Raw genomic sequence first — 23,062 nt, 5'->3', positions numbered from 1 at the left:
ATCTGTTATTAAATATTCAAATTGACTTTGTTCAAGTAATCTAAAATTCATCCCTAACTTTCTTTTTAAATATGATTCAAGCAGATAATAAGATAAAATGGTATTACTTGGTGTATTATACTTATCTTTCAATTGGTCAAAAGTAGAAAAAAACAGAACCCAAAAAAGAATCCTTTATCCTTTTTATTCCACAATTATACCAAATATCAAAATAAACATTATTAACTGTGAAAGGAATCAAAGGATTTTGCTTTAATAACATTCTAGCCATCTGATAATTCTTCATTCCTCTTTCTACATGTATTCCATTCCATACTTTAAGTATATACTTCAAAATTGATGTATCTATTTGCCTTTTCAACAATCCTTCATGCCTTTTATACAAAATACGCTCAGAGTTATTTTCTCCTATTTTACTCATTTCAATTTGTACCCACGTTGTCTTTTCATCAGCCTGATAACAAGAGGACAAAAATCTAAGTTGAGCTGCTTTTAGTAATTTTTAAAATTAGGCATTCGTAATCCCCCCCGGCCATATTTCCATGTTTATTTTTCCAATGCCATCCTGGGCATTTTGTCTTGCCAAATAAATCTTCTTACACTTTTATTTAAATCTTGAAAAAACATTGTTGGTACAAAAATTGGTAATGATTGAAACAGATATTGTATTCTAGGAAAAATATTCATCTTCACACAATTCACCCTCCCTATTAAAGAAATTGGCAAATCCTTCCATCTTATTAAATCTTCCTTAATTTTCTTCAATAGAGGTATATAATTTAAATAGATTGTTTAAATTCTTATCAATATTAATTCCTCGATATTTAACCACCTTGTTCTGCCATTTAAATTTTGCCATTTTCTTGAGTATAATCTGTCTCGGTCACTGGCATCACTTCACTTTTATCAATATTTACTTTATAACCTGATATTAACCCATACTCCACCAATTGAACATTAAAAAATGGATCTATTTATATTTAAATCTAAATTGAGATGGGAAAGAGATTTAAAAATATGAATTCAAGAAGTATGGTCAAAATTCTGTTTTGAAAGTATAACTAATACTATTAATGTTAGATATCAAATGGTGCAATTTAATTTTTTACATCAATTATATTATGCTTCATAGAAATTACATGGAATTATTCAAATTGTTCTGATCAATGATTTAGATGTAATAAAGAAGTAGGAACTTTTTTTAATGCAGTTTGGCAATGTGGAAAAGTAGGAAAAGTTTGGAAAGATATTAGTTTTTTTACTGGGACGAGTTATGAAGATGCAAGTTTTGAAAGATCCCAAAATATTTTTATTAGGAGATATTTTTGATTTGAAGCTAGATATTTATCAGAAGAAATTTTTAAGTGTAGCAATAGCAAAGAAATGTATAACTGTAATGTGGAAATTAGACAATAATGTGGAGTTGAATATATGACAAATGGAATTATTAAATTGTATATCAGTAGAGAAAATAACGTATAATTTACAGAATCAACCATAAAAAATTGATAAGATTTGGAAATCTTATATGGATTTTATTGCTATGACTTCATCTACAGCATTCGCCATTCCCGCTCCAACTCACCTTAGTTATTTCAAGGTTCAAGATCATTATGTAACTTTGAAATTGAACTAATCAAGAGGATATATGATTATCAGGCAGGTTTTCTTTTCTTTTCTATCTTTCCTACTTTTTTTGAGGTGGGAGGAAAGAAAATATATATTCTTTTTTGACGATGAATATTTAGCCCAGTCAGAATTCCTGTTCTGCATCAGAAAATGATCGCATCATACACCAATGAAACAAAACCAAATCATTGATAGGTTTCAAACAGTTCATTGGCTATATCTCAAGATTCAAGATTCTTTTATTGTCATGGAGTAAAATAGTCGAGAGTCCTTTCAGAATCACGGAATGCCCATGGATTTACCTCCAGTGCTCCTGCATCCTGTGCAGCCATACGGACCCGTTCTAACCATTGGCAACTCGAGCTCCAGATCCAAACCTCTGAAAGGATCAGGAAGCCTTCAGTGCCTGAAGTCCTTTGGGAGTCCTTCTTGCCTTCAAGACCCTCTAATACTGGTTGATACCTGGTTCCCAATCTCCCACAGCCCATAGTCTGTGTGGGTCCTTTGACTGCAAGTTGCCAACAGCCCTCAGTCTGTGTGGGTCCTTTGACTGCAAGTTGCCAACAGCCCTCAGTCTGTGTGGGTCCTTTGACTGCAAGTTGCCAACAGCCCTCAGTCTGTGTGGGTCCTTTGACTGCAAGTTGCCAACAGCCCACAGTCTGTGTGGGCCCTTTGACTGCAAGTTGCCAATAGCCCTCAATCTGTGTGGGTCCTTTGACTGCAAGTTGCCAACAGCCCACAGTGTGTGTGGGTCCTTTGACTGCATGTTGCCAAAAGCCCACAGTCTGTGTGGGTCCTTTGACTGCAAGTTGCCAACAGCCCACACTGCGATGATAGAAATAGCCTAATGATGCCAGTAATCCTGCTGGTCACAACAATGCAATGTTTGCATTATAAAGCACACTTTATGAATTTGAAACAATTAACAGCATGTCGATGATACAGTAGAGTTTTCTGTAAAGAATTAATTTAACAGCAATCATAACATTGAATGTGCATGTAGTTACAGGCAGAAATTTGGAAGTTACTGAGATGCATTATTTCAACATAAAATTATAGTTACTCACTTTTCAAACCCAGTTCCCCATGTGGTGGCAAAGATAAAAACCAAACTTGCCACAGGAAGTTAAGATTTGTTGAAAGATGCAATACATTTCCTCTTGGCAGAGAAAATTCACTTCTGTACGTTGGAGTGTCGTTCTTTCAGATATTGAAGATTGTTGGAAACTTCCTTAAACCAAATAAACATTGTATTTTGTGTATTTCTGGTACCTTTTCTTCCCACTCTGTTCCCTTATTTTGCTTTTGCTTCAGTGTTTGATTCTCTTGTTTTAAATTATTGGACAGATAACCCAGAGGTTTGGATGCAAGTATGCATTCAAACCCCATTGCAGCTGGGGAACTTGAACTGAATTAATGGAAGAGTCTATAATTAGACGATAATATCATAAAGGATAAATATCAGACTACTGGAATCTCAAAAAACCCCATATGATTTTCTAATGACCAGGAAAGGAATTACTTGGTCTGGTCTGTCTATGTCTCCAGTCCAAACTCTCTGAAATTGCCTTGCAAGCCACTCCATTGCATAAACTTCACCATGCACACTGCAGGGCTACCAGGAGGCATTTCACAATTTAAATTTTAAATTTAGTCATACAGCATGGTAATAGGCCCTTCCGGCCCATGTGCCCATACTGCCCAATTAACCTACAACCTCCATGCATATGGGAGGAAACCCATGCAGACACAGGGAAAATGTACAAACTCCTTACAGAATGCATTGGATTCAAATCCAGGTTGCTGGTGCTTTAATAGTGTAGTGCTAATTTCTATATTAACCATGCTGCCTTTCTTTGCAACATGTATATCTCACAAGAAGATTTTTCTTAAATATCTGATTTGATTGTTCATCAACATTTCCTACACTTACCGGCTTTGTGCTGCATATTTATGATCTTTCAACTGTTGGTTCAAGAGACAATGCTGGATGTCTGACTTATACAAGTCTCACATTCCCTGTGGTGATATTTACATGAACTTGCAGACACACCCAAGAATAAATCTATGGGTTCAGTGCAAACCATGCACAGCAAAAACTTGTTTGATTGGTTAGAAAGTTCAACATCGAAAAGTCAAATATCTTTAGATAATTTCTGATCCTGCACATTATACTGTATATCACAACCAACCATATCATTCTAGACAAGCTGATTCACTAGAATCTAATTTACTAGAATTGAGGTGGATGCAGCATATTTGCAGAAATTATTGACTGTTTTGAAAAGATAACTCAGATAGGAATTGCAGGCAAGTTTGATAACAGCTCTGGAAATTTTCAGAGGAGTTATCAGTATGCTGTAACCACTCTTCTCCCAGAGTGAATGTTGGTCCTGAGGTACTACAGAAGTTCTATATATTTATATAGCATTTAATAAAATGTACAAAGTCCAGGGAGCCACAATGAATTCCGGTCAACATTCACGTCGACTAAATCTAGCCTTCGATACACAATTTGAATTTTGATTTCAGACAAGATGCAGAGGTATACTTGAAGCATGCTTTCTCCCATATGCTAAACAAGCAAGAACACATTCAACAATATTCTGGGGACAAAGGAAATGTTCACATGCTGACATGAATAAGATGTTTGAACCACATCCCTCTTACACACATTCAGCTGCCCGTCTGGAACGGCCCTAGAGTCCAGTTGATGCACCAAGAGGTCAAAAGCCATGTGTTTAATTGTTCACTGATAGTTTAGATTGTTGTACAGTGTCATTTTTTTGCAATCCCTGTCCTGTTGGTTGTTCCTCTCAGTGTCATGTTGCACTGAAGCAAAAAGAATGGAGTATTTTGTCCAGCCATGAAGGCAAACAGTGCCTGGACAACTTGGTCTTCAACTCTGGACCCTGCAGAGTCCTAGTATCCATAGATCACGTTTTCCACCCATCCTGATTCTCTGCTTCTTGATGCTTGGTCACTGCAAGACTCATAAATATCATTCGTCACAAAGCCACTGTCACAGAAGTTGTCGACTACATTATCATATTCTCCAGATAAACTGTGCAACCCTCTAGTAGCCGTAGTGGCACGAAAGGATGTATTGTTTATGTGAGGCCGAGTTCCAGTTAAATCTGCCTCTGATTGCTTTCTGATGACATTATAAATCTCCAGGTTTGGCGAAAGGTTTCTGACAGGCTCCATCCAGAAATTGTGCTCTTTCACTGCATTCTCACTTCTTTCCTTCCTCCTTTAAAAATAAATTATCTTGAATTGCAAACAAGACTGAAACAAATCCAGACCACTCAGTTGTGCGTCCCAGTTGTGGATGAAGGAGAGAGGGGAGTTAGCATATTAAACAATATGAGTGGGCTCTTGTTGTGAGGAAGTGAAGGGCAATCAGTCACTGTGGAATGAGGAGGGTGGACCATTACTCTGGGGTGAGTGAGAGATGGCCTGTCCACAATAAGGGTGAGATGTGGTTTGGCATAGTTGAGATGAGGGCAGGTCATTTGGTGCAGGGACAGTATATGTAGGTTTGGGTGGCCTGTCCTGGGTGGTCGGGTGGACTGTCTATGAGAGGTTGGGTGGTCCATAACCGTGGGAGTGAGGAGTCATCTGCAACGCTAGGCTCAGGTAGTCTGAGATGACCTGTCATTTCCAACTTACCTTCTCATAAAGAAACGAAAACAAAAGACTGCACCGGAAACCATCAACAGGACGAGTAGGGGAATAGTGGGAATGACGATGTAGACGACATTGAAAGAATTGCCTGCAGGAAATAAATGCTCTAATTACAAGGGTAAACTTTTGAAACTACAGGAACAGAAGCAAGCAGAATAGACCAAGATATACCAAGTGCAGCTTGAATTAAATATTCAAATTGAAATGGAACTGTACTATAATTACCATGCAGATCACTGTGAAAGAGCTTCTCCAGCCTCATGGTGCTCTCTAGTCCTTGGTCACACTCTGATGGGCATGTTTCCAGAATACTGTTTCTACCAGGATGCCATAGGTGCTCTGTGGTTAGTAAGGGATTACTTAAAGTGGTATGTGAGTGGAAAGATAAAGGTTTAGAGGGATATAGGCTCACTGCAGGCAAAGGAGAGAGCTTGGTCAGTGTGGAAAAGTTGGGCTAAGGGACCATTTCCATGTCCTAAAACTATAACTGTATATATAATACAGTAAAATTCCCATTATCTGGAATTCAAGTAATCGGAAGCCTCAAGCAAACACCAAAAAAAATCTCAGAAAATAATTAGGTAAAAAAATTTGAAAGTGTAAAATTGGCGTACCCTAGTGGTCAGTTCGTCAATTCACGCAACATGCAATATCAAGCAACCAGAAAATGTGCTTATCTGGCACTTATCAATTCCCATAGGTGCTAGATATAATGGATTTTACTGTACTATTAATAATCCCATAAAGCCCCTTCCCCTGCTTTTTTTTTTAAAAATTTCTCTGCTGAGGAAAATAGAACCTTAACATTTACTTAAAACAAGTTTAGGTCTTCAAACTCCAGCCTTATGCAGTAATTGTTCACAGTTACAATTCTCCAGACATGGCCACATCTCCTGAAAACTCTTCTGTACCCCTTTCGGATCAATCACATCTTTCCTTCAGAACTGTGCGCAGTACTCAAGCTGGGCTTTAACTGTCACTGTATATCATTCACGCACTTCCTCTCTGACCTTACTAACCATTCCTCAGCCAATAAAGGAAAATGCCACACATTGCATTTGAAAGATTAGTTCTAGACTGTTGTTAAGCTAACTGACCCCAAGCAAGGATGGAGTTCTGAAGAGGTTTCCAATTTCAGAAGGAATAGTGAAATAAAATCCGGATTCCTGCAACAATCTCTGATCAAACTCCAACTTGGGCTTCAGTCTATCATAAGATTTAGATAGATTGTGAAATTCTTCCATATGACCATTATTCCCTGTCTAGTTCAAGTTATTATCATCTGACTGTACATATACAACCCAATGAAACAGCGTTTCTCTGAACCATGATACACACACATTCTTCTTCTCCTTCTCCTCTTTGGCTTGGCTTCGCAGACGAAGATTTATGGAGGGGTAATGTCCACATCAGCTGCAGGCTCGTTTGTGGCTGACAAGTCCGATGTGGGACAGGCAGACACGGTTGCAGCGGTTGCAAGGGAAAATTGGTTGGTTGGGGTTGGGTGTTGGATTTTTCCTCCTTTGTCTTTTGTCAGTGAGGTGGGCTCTGCAGTCTTGTTCAAAGGAGGTTGCTGCCCGCCGAACTGTGAGGCGCCAAGATGCACGGTTTGAGGCGATATCAGCCCACTGGCGGTGGTCAACGTGGCAGGCACCAAGAGATTTCTTTAAGCAGTCCTTGTACCTCTTCTTTGGTGCACCTCTGTCTTAGTGGCCAGTGGAGAGCTCGCCATATAACACGATCCTGGGAAGGCAATGGTCCTCCATTCTGGAGACGTGACCCACCCAGCGCAGTTGGATCTCCAGCAGTGTGGATTCGATGCTGTCGGCCTCTGCCATCTCGAGTACTTCGATGTTGGTGATGAAGTCGCTCCAATGAATGTTGAGGATGGATCATACATATATGCAAAGATAAAATTTAAAATAAATATCTATAAATATTTTATATGGTTACAGGATTCTGTTCATCAATCTGACAGCCTGCATGAAGAAGCTATCTCCCAGCCTGGCAGTCCTGATTTTGATATTCTTGTTCCTCCTTCTTGATGGTACTGGTCAAAGACACTATGTGCTGGATGTAAAAGATCCTTATTAATTCTTTGAGCCCTATTTTAGCAATAGTCCTGGTAAAAGTTTGTCAGTAGAAGAAAGGGAACCCTAGTGACCTTCTCAGATGTTTTGATGATCCTCTGCATTGATTTCCGGTTCGATGGTTTGCAGCGACAATACCACACAATGATGCAATCAGACTGGACGTGCACAATTGAGGCCAGTAGCCTTGCCCCTCCTCAACCTCCTGAGGAAGTGTAGGCACTGCTGCTCCTGGTGATTAATGAGGAGCTGTTGTGTGTCCAGCATAGATCACCCTTTATAAGCACACCAATTAATTTTGTGCTCTCCACTTTCTCCACAATGGAACCATTGATGTGTAATGGGGAATGATTGAAATTCATCCTCCTGAAATCCACAAACACCTCCTTTGTCTTGTCCACACAGAGACTCAGGTTGTTGTTCTTGCACCATTTCACCAACTCATGGTTGTGGCCAATGAGGCTGCAAACCCAATGATCCTCCCTGACCTGAACCTGACAGTGCAGGCACATCAGCAGCATCCTTCAGCAGTGGGCTGAGCACACAGCCCTGATGTGTGTCAGTGGTCAGCGTGATGGGATTATGCTACCAACCCAGACTGACTGTAGACTTTTGGTCAAGAAGTCCAGAATCCAGTTGCAGAGAGGGGTATTGAGCCTCAGTGAGGTCAGTTTATCCACCAGCCTCTGAGGTATGATCGAGTTGAATGTCAAGCTGAAGTCAATGAACAAAGCCTGGCGTTGTTCTCCAGGTGGGTCAAGAAGGAGTGGAGGGTCAAGGTTATAGCATCATCCATGGACCAGTTTGAATGGTAGGCAGATTGAAATAGGTCAAAATTCACTGGAAGGTGCGATTTGATGAGTTCCTTTACCAGTTGCTCAAAGCATTTCATGATTGCATAGGTCAATGGTACTTGGAAGTTGTCATTTAGTCCAGTTACCATCACTCTCTTGGGCAGGAGGATGATGGTAGCTGCCTTGAATCCTGCGGGGACAATGGACTGCTGCAGTGAGATGTTGAAGATGTCTGGTTAGGACCTCCGACAGCTGGGCTGCTCAGCCCTTCAGCACCTGACCTGGTATGTTGTCTGGTCCAGCTCCTTTGCTTAAGTTCACCCTGGATAGGATAATCTTCACCTTAGTCATGGCCATGCAGGGTGCCCACAGGTTTCAGTGTTTTCAATCATAGCCAAGATGAACAGAACAAGAGATTGCACCGTCGTTTGGAGCTGTAGCACATGTGAGGCACAGGAGGGGATCAAATACTCAAAGACACACAGGTCTGTGTGGGCCATGTACTTCCAGTGAAAAGTGATCTGAACAATTTTTGAACTAGGTGCATTCAGGACCAAAGGAGCCCTCTACTCAAGTAAGATTCAATACTCTTGGGAGTGACAGAGGCCAGAATTTCAGTGAAAGTCATTATCTTGAGGAGAGGAAAAACTGATCCCTGTGAAAATTTGTACCTCGAGAGAGAGGACTTTTACCTCAAGGATCTATGTGCTCAAGATGGAAACTGTATCCCAGTTCCAATGGAAGACTTCACACGACTGGGGATATCTCCAATACCCAATGAGATTCTGTAACATCAGAAGAGAAAATGACTTGCTTCCTAATGAAATAGAGTGTAGCAGAGATAGATTCTGGTGTCCAGTGAGAGTCAGCCCCCTGAGCAGGGGAAGGAACATATATTGAGTAGGAATCAATGCCTTTAGTCACCTTTTGAACCCCATTTTGTGTCAATGCCCATCCAACAGTAGAGAGACCAGCACTAATGAAATAGTTTATTAATAAAAATATTATTGAGGAAATGTAGTTCTAGACACATGATGCCTAGTGTCCTTTGACCATGGATTGGAGAGATGTGTTATTGCTAGAGGCTCCTTTGGTATTGAAGGACAGAAATAAACACAAGAGGAAGAAATATGTCCTTAGCCACATGGGCTTAATGCACATCTGTGCACTGTACTCAACTTCCAAAATTCAACAGAACAAGATATACTATCATATGATATATTTCGTGCATGCAGAAGAGGATGATTTGTATCCCATCCTTCCCAGTGTTTCCAGTTACCTTCTGATTTGCCAACTGTTACAGCCGAGTCCTTCTCAATTTCAATAGATGAGGATGTAACTGGAACTGTTGATTCATCTAGAAAAAGTTTTTTTTTTAAAAATGCAAAGAAATGTAAGTTAGACCTTTGCCCTGGTCATTTATTTGAAGATTAGGAGTCGTGGTGTTTATCTCTGCCACACCACTTCCTGCTACACTACTAAAACCTTCCTGCATTTGCTATACATTACAGCTTGTGAGTTGTGGCATGAACATTGATACATAGTTATATGGCACATTCAGACGGATGATTATAATGGACAACAATTTTTTTTTCCCTCCAAAAGGTTTGCTTCTTGGAAAAAAAAATTGGGCATTATGATAGACAACGTAAAGTTGAGCACATAGATAATTTCAGATTTTCTGTATCATATAGGAAGTTGGAGAATATTAAATTAACTTTTATTGAATTTAAGATGTTTAATAGCATGCTGATGCCCTCAGATTGACTGCACATGTTGCATAACAAATATGAGGAACCCAGGGTCTGTCTTGGTTACCAATTTTACAAGTTCATAGGCTTTCTTAATAAATGCAGCTATGCCTGAAGTGTACATCGCCACAAATGTAACAGAATGTATTGGAGCTGTTGCCTCATTGATGTATTTCTGCTGTATTAAATCTTCCTGAAGACAATAAATGCTATTGGTAAGTACAGTCACTATGCTATTGCCTGAAGAATGTGCACCAACATGTGTTCAATCTATATCAATGTGAGCTGCTTTTATGGCCTGATTTCATCTTCCTTTACTAAGTATGATCAGCCCTAAGACAACATTTGTATAGCGCCTGCACTGAATGCATCCCAAGGCCATGGTTGAACTGACCAAAACAGCTTGCTTTGTGGGCAATATACTAGTACAGTACACTTAAAATATAGCAGGAAATTACAAAAATAAGCTATACTGAAAGAATGGCCCAGAGGACCCCAAAATCCAAAAGCAATAGAAATTCACTAAGACAAATGGTTACTTAAACAAAAGTAGTTTTTAATTTTCTTTAAACATAAAAACAGGATCAAACTTTAGCTTATTACTATGAACTTAACCCTCTTCTAATTCTAAGCCCACGTGTATGTAATGTGTACAAGTTCAGAAAAGTTTTTTGATTCACAGTTCAATCTCACTTCTCACTCCAAGTTCACTGGTATCAGACAATTCTTATACTGTGCACATAATTCAACATTTATGAATTTTCACCAGGCTCTGGTGGAAATGGTTAAATGGTTACTGTCTCTCTCTCTCTCTCTCTCTCTCTCTCTCTCTCTCTCTCTCTCTCTCTCAGAGAAACCCTGTTTGGTCTTTTCTTCCCTCTCTGCTTGCAAAACCACAGTACCTTCTTGGAACAGCAAACTGCATTCAGACAGATTGTGGCACCGGACCCAATCTTCTTAGTCCATTCACCTGTTGCTTTCAAAACAAATTATCCATCACTCCACAGCATATCTAATTAACACCTACTTGTGAAGTCCTTATAGGGATTCTTCAAAGTTCTTGCAAAGGCACTTGGAGCCTGGACTGTCTGGTTTGAGCAAAGCTCTGGCATTTTAAAAGGGATCTGTTTTGTGAAGTGTTTGTGTTTGTTTCTGACCTTCACCATCTCTTCCAAAAACTTATCTATACACAATACAAAATATTATATAATCCGTCACAATGATACGTGATATTTTAAGATGATTTTTGTGATCAGCAGCTCAAAATCAATAAAATATTCCCCAAAATATTTAGGAAGCAAAATCTTTGTAGTCCAGTGTTACAGGGTAGTTTATTCTTTGAGTTTTTCCAATGGAGCTTAGAGTTTGTGGGGTTCATAAACCACTATTCTTGCAATGTTGTTCAAAGCCTTTGCTCTTGTTACTTCATTGGAAAGTTTTGGAAAGATTTCTCCTCCTATTGATGATTGCTAAATTTAAATTAGACATACTGCACAGTAACAGGCCCTTCCAGCCCATGAGCCCTCATCACCCAATTAACTTATACATTTGGCGGGTGGGAGGAAACTGGAGCACCTAGAGGAAACCTATGTACAAACTTCTTACAGACAGCGTCAGATTCGAAACCAGGTTGCTGGCACTGTAATAGCGCTGCACTAACTGCTCTGCGAACCGTGCAGCCCCACTGGTACTAAAGTCAAAATACTAGATAGAGATATCAAAAAAAGCCTGAAAGTGTTGGAAAAACTCAGCAGGTCAGGCATGATTGGTATGAAGACAAGCAGAGTTAACATTAGGTTGAAGACCCATAACGGACTGGAAATGTGAAAATATAACATGAGAAAATTTATGTTAGTTTTAATTTCAGAGAAGGCGAGTGAGAGTCAGGTCAAATAGACAAGTATATTTGATAATAAACTCCATTTACAAAGCCTTCTGATTGGTGGTTAAAGAGGGAATTTAGAGAATAAATGTGAAATGTAGGGCAGCGAACTGGAACTGAAAAAGCAGTGCTGGAAATGATCGGCTGATCATATAACATCTCTGAAAAATGAAAGAGTATGCTAATATTAGTGTTGACCAACTTCATTGCTGACCCTTTCTTCCCCTTTCTGAATCTCTGTCTCCAACTCAGGATATCGATAAACAGCAGACATCCATTGCAGGTATACAGATGTCCACAACTAGCTTTCTCCCATCTTGTCTTCTGTAAGGACCATTGAATTCTCCCAATCCCTCCGTTTCTTTGTTTCTGTTCTGATGTGACGTACTGTATTAGGCCATCTGAGACATTTTTCTATGCCCTAAACCATGATTTACCCTCAATCCGTTGTATCTAAGCCCTGCTCCTTTGCTCTCTTCTCAGGCAGAGAAAGGATGACATTCCACCGTTCCTCATTTTCTATCTCATCACCCTTCATAATTTCTGCCATCTTCTGTGAAGTTCCAACACCAGACACTGGAAACAACACTTAACATCCCGCCTGGGCACTCTCCAATCAGATGGTATTAACATTGATTTCTCTAGTTTCCATTAAAGAGTCCCTCTCTTTCCCTATCCCTCTGTCTCACTTCCTTCAGCTGCCCACTCCCTTCCTTTCCTTCTCCAATCAGAGAGCACCCCTTCCCCACCACCTCAGTGTTTTTCTCTTCTCCCACCCATATCCACCTTCGTCCTCTTACCTGTTAGCCTGTTCCTCTGACATTTCCTCCCTCCTCCCCCATCTTTTTATTCAGATGTCTGTCTGTTTTTTTGCTCATTTCTTGACTAAGGGTTCAGGCCCAAAATGTTGATTGCCCTTTTCTTCTGAATGCTGGGTGACCTGCTGAGTTTCTCCAGCATGCTTGTGTTTTGCACATCTTCTCTCTCTCTTCATTCAGATTTCTGAACTACCTGGTTTGTTCTTCCATTCTCTCCAACCACTACTCCTTCTACTGCACTTTCTCATGCAACTGCATGAGATGCAACACCAGTTCTGTCACCCTGTCCCTTCCCAACATTCAGGGACCTAAACAGTTCTTCTAGGTGAAATCAATGCTCACAATGTGGTCTCCTCTACACTGGAGAAAACAAATGCAGCTGGGTGACCGGTTTGAGGAGCATCCTTCTTCAGTTTGGAAGGATGGGCCCAAGTTTCCAATGCCATCTATCTGTATTGCTCCACTCTGGCCCAACATAAGCTTGAAGAACACCACCTCATCTTCCACCTTAACATGCAGCAGCCATTGGGAAAATATCAAATTCAGCTAAATTTCTGATTGGGTGAGCACTGCATTGTCTTACTTTAGTTACCCTCAGGTTTTCCCCTCTCCACACACTGTGCTGGACATATATGCCCTGTATTTCACAGCCCTCACATCTCTCTTAGTAACACATTTACTCACTTTCCCAGGTCTGATTAAGGGTTTCCAACCTGAAATATTGAACATTTCCAATATTTTCCCCTTTTACTGCCAACTTGTACGCCTTTACATTTCAACTCTTTACCAAGCTGAACAGTTTGCTAAACTTTGCCGAAACATCATTTAATCTTGTAAATTTAGTCACTTTCCAAAGTCAGGTAAACACTTTAATATTATAGAAACAAATAAAATTATGAAAGGCATAGAAAAGATAGAGGCAAGTATGTGGTTTACATTTGTAGGGGAGACCGAACTAGGGGACCTGGCCTTGGTGGTGAATCTATGGAATTTGCTGTCTACTGATGCTGTCAAGGCTATCTCAGTAAATATACTTAAGGTTGGAATTAAGGGATATGGGGAAAAAACAGGATGGAGATGAGCCTATCATCAGATCAGTCATGATCTCATTGAATGGTGAAGCAGGCTCAATGGGCCGGATGGCCGACTCCTGCTCCTATTTCTCACATTCTTAATAAAATAATTTGAAAAAAAAAATGGGGCATTTTCTGTGTAGGTTTCTAATCCCTGGAATGTTTCACTTCTGGGTCACCTGATCCTGGGAAAATCTCAGTATCTAATAGAAATAATGTAACCTTCTGGTCAGGAACTTGACTGAATTCAATGATGAGTAATTTACAACACAGATTCAGACCATTTGCCCCCAGAATCTCATGTTTAAACTCCATGCAAGTTTACTCCCATCCTTTTTGACCTGATCCATCAGCAGATACTTCTAATACAGCACATTACACAGTGCTGACCAATTACACAGTGTTTTCATCTCACGTGGAGGAAAGAATCTACTTGTAGTGGGGAGCTCCTTCCATGTCACATCTGTTCATTTTGGGAAAGGTGAAGGAAGCATTGATCAGAATATAAAATCACCCATAGGTGCCCTGCACTGAGTGCCTCTTGGGTGTCAGAAATAGGAAACACTTTCTTTCATGGTGTGCACTAAATTCTTGCTAAAATGTTAAACAAGGTTTATTTAAATATTTATAACCTCCACTGCACATCTTCGTAGGATAAAGTTCACCCACCTACTCACCTGTAACCCTTTTCTCCTCACCCAGAGGCACCCAACCACCCTTTCCCTCAAAGTGTGAACACACTGACCCTTACCTGCAACAGATCTATTGCCTGCAGCGGGAATGAGGGTCAGATTCGGGAATGGAGTCAGGGTTGGGCTCACGGTCGAAGAACCTGGAACTAGGAACAAAACATACAGGAAGTGCAGTTACAAGCAGGACTTCAGAAGCCCACACCCACATTGAGCAAGTTGGACAAGAGCAGCAGGAACATGGCAGCATCTCCAGCTGCAGGTTCCCCTCCAAACCACACCCCATCCTCACTCTGAAATACATCATCAACTCTTCATCATTACCTGGCATTCTCATCAACTGCTGAAGTACATTCTTTAGTAGTAATGTAATGGATCAAGAAGGTGGCTGGACCACCATTCTCTCAAGAACAATTAGCAATGAATAATAAATATTGGCTTTGCCAGTCGTGCTTACAGCTCATCATGGATTAAAAGTGCGTCACTAGGTTGGAGGTCATCATCTTAAAATCTCTTCCCATCTCAGAGTTACTCCCCTTGCGCTCAGTCCTTCCATCCAAACAGTCCCTCTCTTGAACTCTATCAAATCTCTGTGAGCCTGGATTAGACCTTCCCTTGCACGAAAAACACTCTCTTCCCCTGCCAGAACTTGAACATAAATACTATGGGAGCAGCTGGCATGTTGAGACTGCTCTGCCATTTGATAAGATCGTGGCTGCTCCGCCATTTGATAAGATTGTGGCTGCTCCGCCCATTGCTCTCCACCAACCAGCTTTTCTTCACAACGCATAATACTCCTACTCTGCAAAAATCTATCTAACTGTGTCTTACATATATTTAATGAGGCAACTTTTACTATTTCCTTAGGCAGAGAACTTCACAACCCCTTTCTTCATTCAGTTCCTCATAGACCTGCAGCAGTCCTGGACCTGACTCCTGGATTAACACTGCCCTTTCCTCTACAGGCCTCAGTCTTTCACTTCCAAAAGGCCAAGTCTTGCATCATCCACCAACTAAGTCAAAGCCCTCCTTAAATCACAGGCGCGCTCTCCCTCCACACCCAACCAGCTCTGTGTGCTCCATCTGATCCCTCCTGAGTGACAGAGCAGACTTGCTGATCCTATTGTTAACAGCAACAGTTGCTCATGGAGGCAGAGACAGATTAGCAGGACTTGATCAACCTGTTTGACCAATTTTCTGCCTCTAATATGAAGTTACCTGGTGCATACTTGCAGATGAAGTTGTTTTTCATGTTGCATCGATCATCATTCCATTGATACAAGTAGGGTCCTCCCATGCCTGAAGATGCAGATGGCTGGTGATACATCACAACACATACTTCACTCCCACACGATGGCTCATCCACATACCAGTTTCTAAAAGAAACAACATTTGTCAACTTATGACAATTTAACAATTTAAATCCAATCTTAGTTTCAGAAGTCCCACACACAAGGGCTTTCAATCCTTCCCTCTGTCTGATGAGAATTCAGTCAAATAGTTCCTGGGTTCACTAACACTTTGAGCTGGGCTTAGTTGTGTTGTACTGTGATCATTTGTTTAGCTTGAGTGGAATAATCAAATGCTTAGATGTCGATTTGTCCATCATCTCAGATGGACTCAGTGAGCTCGGAAAGCCCAAACACAGATGAGAACTGAATATGAAGGAATGGTAAACCTGGAACTTTCAATCAAGAACCACTCAGTTTAAGACCCAAGTTCTCAGGGTAACCAAGTTTGAGCAATAAACATAAGCACAGTTAGTGATACTGTGCTGCATGACTTGTAATCCTCAAAAGGCATTTGGAGCCATGTATGGGGAAGAGCACAGAAGGATATGGAAATAGGATGAGCTGAGAATGCCAACTTGGTCAGCATGGTTAAGTTGGGAGAAAAGGCCAGTTTTGTGTTGTGTGATTCATTTCCCTCACAAATGAATAAATAAGAATAAGATATGCTATTGGAACACAGTGAGACAGCAAGTGAGAGCAGCAAGAAAGAATGGCCTGATTTTGTCTTCAATATTTGCAGCATCTGCTCTGAGCAAGAGAAAGATTGCCCACCTAAACTTGGCTTTGCTTCCATCCAGCCACTGGTACAGGCTTGGGCAGTCTGCTGAATTCCCTTTCCGCCAGAGTCCAATCCAGAAATCTCCATCGCCTGCAGACAAGCCTTGGATCAATTTCTCGATGAGCCGCTGCTCATTTTCTGACTCGATGCTAAGCAGGTCCCCGCCATCGCTTTGGCACGCTTCTTGTGCCTCCTTGAACTCCAACCTGCGTGACACGTCTTTAAAGTAGGCGATTTTGTAACATGGGCGCTCAATCCCTCTACGACACCCTGTCTGACCTGTTCAGAGAGCAATCGAGTCAGTGGAAGGGCTTCCAGGTGAGTTTACAATTTGAATTTGTGGAGCATTTTCATCAATGCAACATTTTCCAAAGCTTCCCATCGAAAGGTTATTAAACAAAATCTGTTCATAAGAAGTCTGACTTCTTCACCATCTTAAAACATGTAATTCGCCTGAATTTAAACAAATGATCGATTTTATTTCTACTTAAAATGGACCATTACAAGCATGGACAGAGGCTCTTCAGCCCATCTAGACTATGCTGACCATCAAGCAACCATCTGCACTAGTCCAATATTAACCCCATTTTATTCTCCCCACATTTGCATCATTCTCCCCACTTTCTCCATGTTAGGGACAATTTACAGTGGCAAATCAACTTACCAACCCATATGTCTTTGGGATGAGGGAGGAAACCCACACAGACACAGGGAGACTGTGAATACCCCAAACTTACAGTACCCGAGGTCAGGACTGAATTTAGGTCACTGAAGCTGTAAAGTAGCAGCTCTGCTATCTGCACTACTTTGAAATTTTAGCAGATAATTTAATGATTTGAGATTTTTCCTGCTCAATTTTCCTTTCTTTGATGCAGCCGGCAAAAGAGAAAGGAGGCATAATAAAACAAAGTTGTGTTTGATACGACTTGACCACCAAGAGGGCTGGAGCCAAAAAATTGGCTTTCTACCTGTCAGTAATCTCACTTTGCAGTGGAGCTAAATACACACTGAGGAATGGAAGAATGCAGATGCTGGAACAAACAAAGAGGAGCTGAAAACGCTCAGCATTCCTTGGATGCTGCCGGACTTTTAGATACATAGTGAGACCATTTGGAAGCAAATGCCTTTTTTCAGGGAAACATTCTCTGGTTTAGAGTCAGCTTTTAAATGAATCCCCTCTTTGAATTGGGAAGTGACTGCGTAAAGGAGTAGGAATCCTCTGCTTTGTTTTTCCCATCTTTCACAATGTGGCCCACAGTTTGGTTTCCTATTGCGTAAATTAAGACACCAAGCTTGTAGCTTAGTTACCACCTACCCCAAACCACCAAAGTCAATCCATTGCCTTCCCAATCCTGAGTAACTCCTGGCTAGCATGTTGGATGTTTTAGTTTTGTGAGATTTGAAAATTTTTTAAAAAGCTTCAGGTACACAAAATCAAAAAAAAAAACAACTCTGGAAATACTCAGCAGGTCAGTCAAGATCAAACTACCATTCTTTGACCTGAAATGTTAACTCTATATTCCACATCCCACAGATTTGCACAGGGTTTCCCCAGAATTTTCTGTTTTTACTTCACCTTCACGAATAGTTTTGACTGGTTGCAGTGCCGGTGCTCACCTGTTGGTGGCTCTGTGACTTAGTAAATGGAATAATATTTGACAACTGCAGTAAGAATACAGGGGCATCACAGGCTCAATATTAAAGGCCTTCAAACTATGTACAGAGTCATCAAGGGTTAAAAAAATGGGAAATACTCTGTTTCATTAAAGCCTTAATTGCTTCAAAGTGGATGAGATTCAGATATAAAAGACCTACTTAGAAATTACAACACAAATCATTCTGGAGCCTCCTTGATGCAATCACAAAGAAGACTCACCAGAGGCTATACTTTGTGAGGTGTCTGAGAAGATTCGGTATGTCACCAAAGACTCTTGGAGAGCATTCTGGCAGGTTGCATCACTGCCTGGTATGGAGGCACCAACTCTCAGGTCACGAATAAACTCCAGAGGTTTGTTAATTCGACCTGTGACATCACAGGCACCAGACTTCACTCCATCGAGGACATCTACATGAGGTGGTATCTTTAAAAAAGCAGCCTCAATCCTCAAGGACCCCCACCGCCCAGACCATACCCACTTCACTCTGCTACCATCGAGTAAAAGATACAGGAGCCTAAAGATGAGCACTCAGCGGCACAAAGACAGCTTCTTCCCCGCTGCCATCAGATCCCTGAATAATCAATGAACCAAAGACACTGCCTTACTTTTTGTGCACTTTTAAAAAAAAACATATGGTAAGAAGGTTAGAATATTAATGTTTGCACTACAATGCTGTCGCAAAACACCGAATTTTATGACTTGTTCATGTCAAAAAATTTTGATTCTGATTCTGATTCAGGCCAATTAGTAAGAGATCACTTCCATTCAAATAGTATCCTAATACCACTGAACTGTTCTTCAATGATGACTTGATCTCCTCTTTAGTCTTTGAATTCCACCATTCTCATGCTTGTCTCTTAGCCTTACATTTCTGTTCCTCCATCACTGGAGCAGGTCAATTTTAACCAATCTGCCCAATACTTTCATGGAGGTAAACACACTCTAGTTCCTCTTCGGATTGTGTAAATATTTTGCCTTTTACTCCATAATCTCATCTAGTGAAATGAAAAATAAATCTTTCTTTATATTTTAATTTTCTCACAGTAGCCAGTAAATGTGCTGTGTACATCCTCTCAAACCACAACCCTTCCAATACAGTGAAGACCCAAATTAAATTCAGTTCCCCATTTGTACAAATAATGATTTGAAATGGATTTATCATTATATCTTCACTTTCAGTGTTCTATTCTTTTTTTAATAATGACACTCCAAATTCTGTATTTAATATACACATTCAATTTTCTCTGCATTTCCATTCATTTAATTATTCCCCCAAAATAAATCAGTTGCCTTTGCTTTTATTAAAATGATCCACCTTAAATGCAAGATACAATTTCATCTGCTGCCATTTTGCATTTTCTGTCATTTTATTAAAAACTCCTGGGAGTGTTGTTGCATCCTATAAATTATTTACAAGGGTGTAATTTTTAAAAAATTGTCTGAGGATGTTATTGACATTTTTTCTTTCCCCATGTCAAAATAACTGATCAATTTTCACATCCAACTTGATCTGCAAAACTGGGTCCTTCCACTATTTCTCAGACGCTAATATTTAACTACATAGCCTTCCTTGCTTGGGAGTGTTCACAAGGGGACTAGCAGCTCTTATGTTCTTGCAAAGTAGAGGGAGGCAGAGTAGGTCAGCCCTGTTACGTATTTAACAAGCAAATAGTGAAATCCCCCCCAAAAAAAATCAATATGTACAGAGGATCAGATCTAGCAGCATGAAAGATACCATGCCCCCACATTTGCCTGTGCTTTTTAAAAGGACATTAATTGCTTGCAGGCTTGGTTGGAATGATGTATTATTTACAGGTTTTTGAGACCTCACACACAAGGAGACGTGCTGGATGGCAGGATTCCACCTGCAGTTCAAACTTCTGAAAAATCTCTGCCTTCCAAATGTGGCTGCACTGGTTACTCGTTCCATTTGAAATTCATGCAATAGGCCTAATAAAATGAAACCCTGCATGAAATCAGCTGGAATAGAAGGCCCCCTACCCACTCCCCAAAGTGATATTACCAAGCCAGGGTTATCCAGTCAGGTTATATTATTTAGCCCTCAGTTCTTTATGCACTTCTGTGGGGAGCACAGTGCTTTTCCACCCAAAATGTATTATTAAAATTTAAATACAAAAAAATGAATTGCCCTTATCATTCACTATACCATGCATATCATTACATTTGGTTACAATATGCCAATATGCTGCTAGTTTCCACTCTAAACATTCCAGAAGAAACAACCCCAGCCTCTTAATGGCAGAAAGACCATGAACTGTGATCCTTCTCCACAAAGCCTTCGCAGGGCTGCATTGAACTTCAATGTGGCCCTCAATTCATTCATTCAGATGCCTTGCCATTCTGTGTGGGTGATCATGTATCTCCATCTGTCACGATCTCTGACCTTCCAAATTGTTGGCTCCCCTATTCTCCTTCGGTGAAGACTCTATCTTTGAGTTGAGACCATAGTCGATGGGAAAAATACTGAAGTGGCTTCCTGTTGCCTTCTTCAGTCACAGTGTCCATACTGGGTGGGTAACCCTAGCCATTGATCAGCAGATTCATCTGCCCAGCATTTTTAGTTTTACAACCATAAATTCCAGTTTGTAGAATCTGCTTGTAAAAATCATCCACCACCTGCAATTTATGGCTTCCCGAGACTTTGATTTGGAGGCTAAGCGGGTATTACACCTTGCCCAAGGGTGATCTGTAGGCGATCAGACGAAAGGAGCACCTTACACCTCCTTTTGCTGAGCAATTGAACAGTACCAACACAATACCGATATTGTCCCTCAATACCAAGCAGCAAATCACAAACTAAAATAGAAACAGGGGATATAGGGATGATATTCCCTTTCAATCCCATAATAAAATCTGGCAATCTGGTGAGAGGTATTTTTGGTGTTGCTGCCACATCTGAGCCCCTGCCCTTCCGTGCCAGTCGCACAATAAATTCATAGAGTTCAGATGTTCTCTCTGTTACTGTGTGGGGTCCATAATTGGTTACCTTAACCACCCCTCATGTGGAAATATGTGTTAAAATTTGGAGCTGATGGGAATAGGGGATGATAGTTTACAGGGGACATTAGTGGGGGAGTGAATTGCTCTGTGAATTGGCATAAACACAATGGGAAACATTGCACACAGCATCATCACTGTTCAAGTTGGCCAATTCTTGGCAGCCTGGGTCTATGGCAGGAGATAGGTGAAGCAATAAACATGGCCTTATCCACTCCACACTCCCTGTTGCACCTGTCCATGACAGTATTGGCAGGAGTGATCAACACCTCTACTTCCTGAGTTCTCTGAGGAGATTTGGCATGTCACTGGACACTCTATCAAACTTCTTCTGGTGCCCTGTGGTTTCATCACTGCCTCGTTCGACAGTTCAAGTGCCCAGGAAAGCAGAAGGTCATGAACAGGCAATTAAATATTTCTCCAGTTCCCTTTTGGGCAGTTTATGCCATCCAAATTTTCTGTGCAAATCCTAACCACATGTAAAATTATTTTCCTCTTGAGATCTTTGGTCATTTTTCTAATTACCATGAATCTGCAATAAAATAGAAAGTGTAGAAAACATTCATCAGGGATGGGAGCATCCAAGGAGAGGAAAAACAAAACCATAACGTTCAGACCATCAAAATCACTGCAGCTCTCTATTTTCTACTTTTAATCCTTCTTGCATTTTGATAACCTCAGTTCTTATAAGTTTATCTGCCAAATAAATCTGTGTGTGTGTGAAATTGCCCACACTTAGCAGTGCCTTGACATGGTTTATCATCCAGAGGTTTAGATGGGATTGCTGTTTAACCAAGTCATATTGACTGCTTTGTGCTCCAAAGTGACCGCGACAGAGGAACAGGCTACAGAACCTGCTTTCTTGCTTTTCAGTCCCATTCCCACTTTTACTGTTCAATGCGCTCAGTCACATTACACATTTTAGTTTTATGAGATAATGATACAAAAAGTCAATTCTGTTATTTAATTTAATCTCTCAACATTTTCCATTTTTTCCCTCAAAAGCTCGAAGAGTCTAAACTTATGGTAATTATGATCCCTGAACCTCATGAATTTACCAGCAACAATTTATGAACTCTTCATTGCTAAAGATAAACATCCAATTCGTGAATAGAGAGAGGAAAACGGGAGCAGAAATCCTAGATCATATTGAAAAGTTTCGGCCTGAAATTTTAATCCAGTAATCTTCAGAATAAAAGGTTTTTTTCTCTCTCTCTCCCTAGAATAATACTTTAAGTTGTTAAGAAACGCAGCGCTCAATCTGCTAGAGAGAAGAGCAGTTTCCCTGAACTCACCGCTCAGGAGTTTGATGGCGAGGCTGGAGCGCAGAAAGATGAACATGACCGTCAGTATCGTCTTGTGTTCCATGTCGCCGCACCATCGCTTGCAACGCGCCGGGGGGATAGCAGCATCTCAGCAGGTCAGACGGCCAAGAGTTCCCGGAGTCTCCATCTCGCCCCCACGGGGGAAAATCAGAAGCCACGAGGAGATGGGCGGACCGGCGATTTCACTCGCAGTTTCTTTGAGTCCACTTGCCCCCACTCCCTCTCTTTCTTCTCCCTCCCTTTACCCCTGGATACCTTCTCTCACTCTCTCCCTCTCATACACACAGGGTTTCTTTCTGAGATTCCTCTTCCTCCCCACTCCCCTCCCTTTACCCCCCTCTATTCCCTCTCACTCTGTTCACCTCCCATTCTCCTTATTTCTGTTTCCCAGAATTTCACATTCTATCTTTTACTTTCACTTTCTCTCTATCCACCTCTTTCTCTCCCACTCTCTGTCTCTGGTGCAGTGGAACTGCAGGAAACCAGCTGTTCCTGAACATCAGCACTTTTTAACCATCATGAAGGGAACAGCAGAGGGAGTCTGATCAATAAACCAATTAACCAAAGAACAGTGAAAA

The 23,062-nt window shown here is 40.8% G+C and overlaps 1 protein-coding gene across 3 annotated transcripts; it reads right to left on the bottom strand.

Moving 5' to 3' along the window:
- Positions 1-213: 213 nt before the first annotated feature.
- layna (layilin a) lies at positions 214-22,795 on the bottom strand. Of its 3 annotated transcripts, XM_069894649.1 has the most exons (8): positions 22,455-22,795; positions 16,477-16,762; positions 15,632-15,789; positions 14,476-14,562; positions 10,979-11,134; positions 9,480-9,557; positions 5,302-5,404; positions 214-4,882 (listed from the first exon to the last, which is right to left on the bottom strand). In XM_069894649.1, the coding sequence occupies exons 1-8, from the start codon at positions 22,525-22,527 to the stop codon at positions 4,552-4,554; spliced, it is 1,272 nt and encodes a 423-aa protein (XP_069750750.1). In that variant the 5' UTR covers positions 22,528-22,795; the 3' UTR covers positions 214-4,551. The 3 variants fall into 3 exon arrangements, with proteins under 3 accessions (XP_069750750.1, XP_069750751.1, XP_069750752.1); XM_069894650.1 differs by lacking the exon at positions 10,979-11,134; XM_069894651.1 differs by lacking the exons at positions 9,480-9,557; positions 10,979-11,134.
- Positions 22,796-23,062: the final 267 nt, after the last annotated feature.

The sequence above is a fragment of the Narcine bancroftii genome, chromosome 8 (genome assembly GCF_036971445.1).
Source record: "Narcine bancroftii isolate sNarBan1 chromosome 8, sNarBan1.hap1, whole genome shotgun sequence".
Taxonomy (NCBI): Eukaryota; Metazoa; Chordata; class Chondrichthyes; order Torpediniformes; family Narcinidae; genus Narcine; species Narcine bancroftii.
Note: the sequence above shows the minus strand (reverse complement) of the source record. Positions and strands in the feature narration are given on the sequence as shown.

Excerpts from the sequence above, each read along its gene's own strand:
- layna (XM_069894649.1), bottom strand. The coding sequence starts at position 22,527 with ATGGAACACAAGACGATACTGACGGTCATGTTCATCTTTCTGCGCTCC. Across the intron at positions 16,763-22,454 it reads CGCCATCAAACTCCTGAGCG|GTCAGACAGGGTGTCGTAGA; the intron begins GTGAGTTCAGGG and ends CTCTCTGAACAG. Across the intron at positions 5,405-9,479 it reads AACAGTTGGCAAATCAGAAG|GCAATTCTTTCAATGTCGTC; the intron begins GTAACTGGAAAC and ends TATTTCCTGCAG.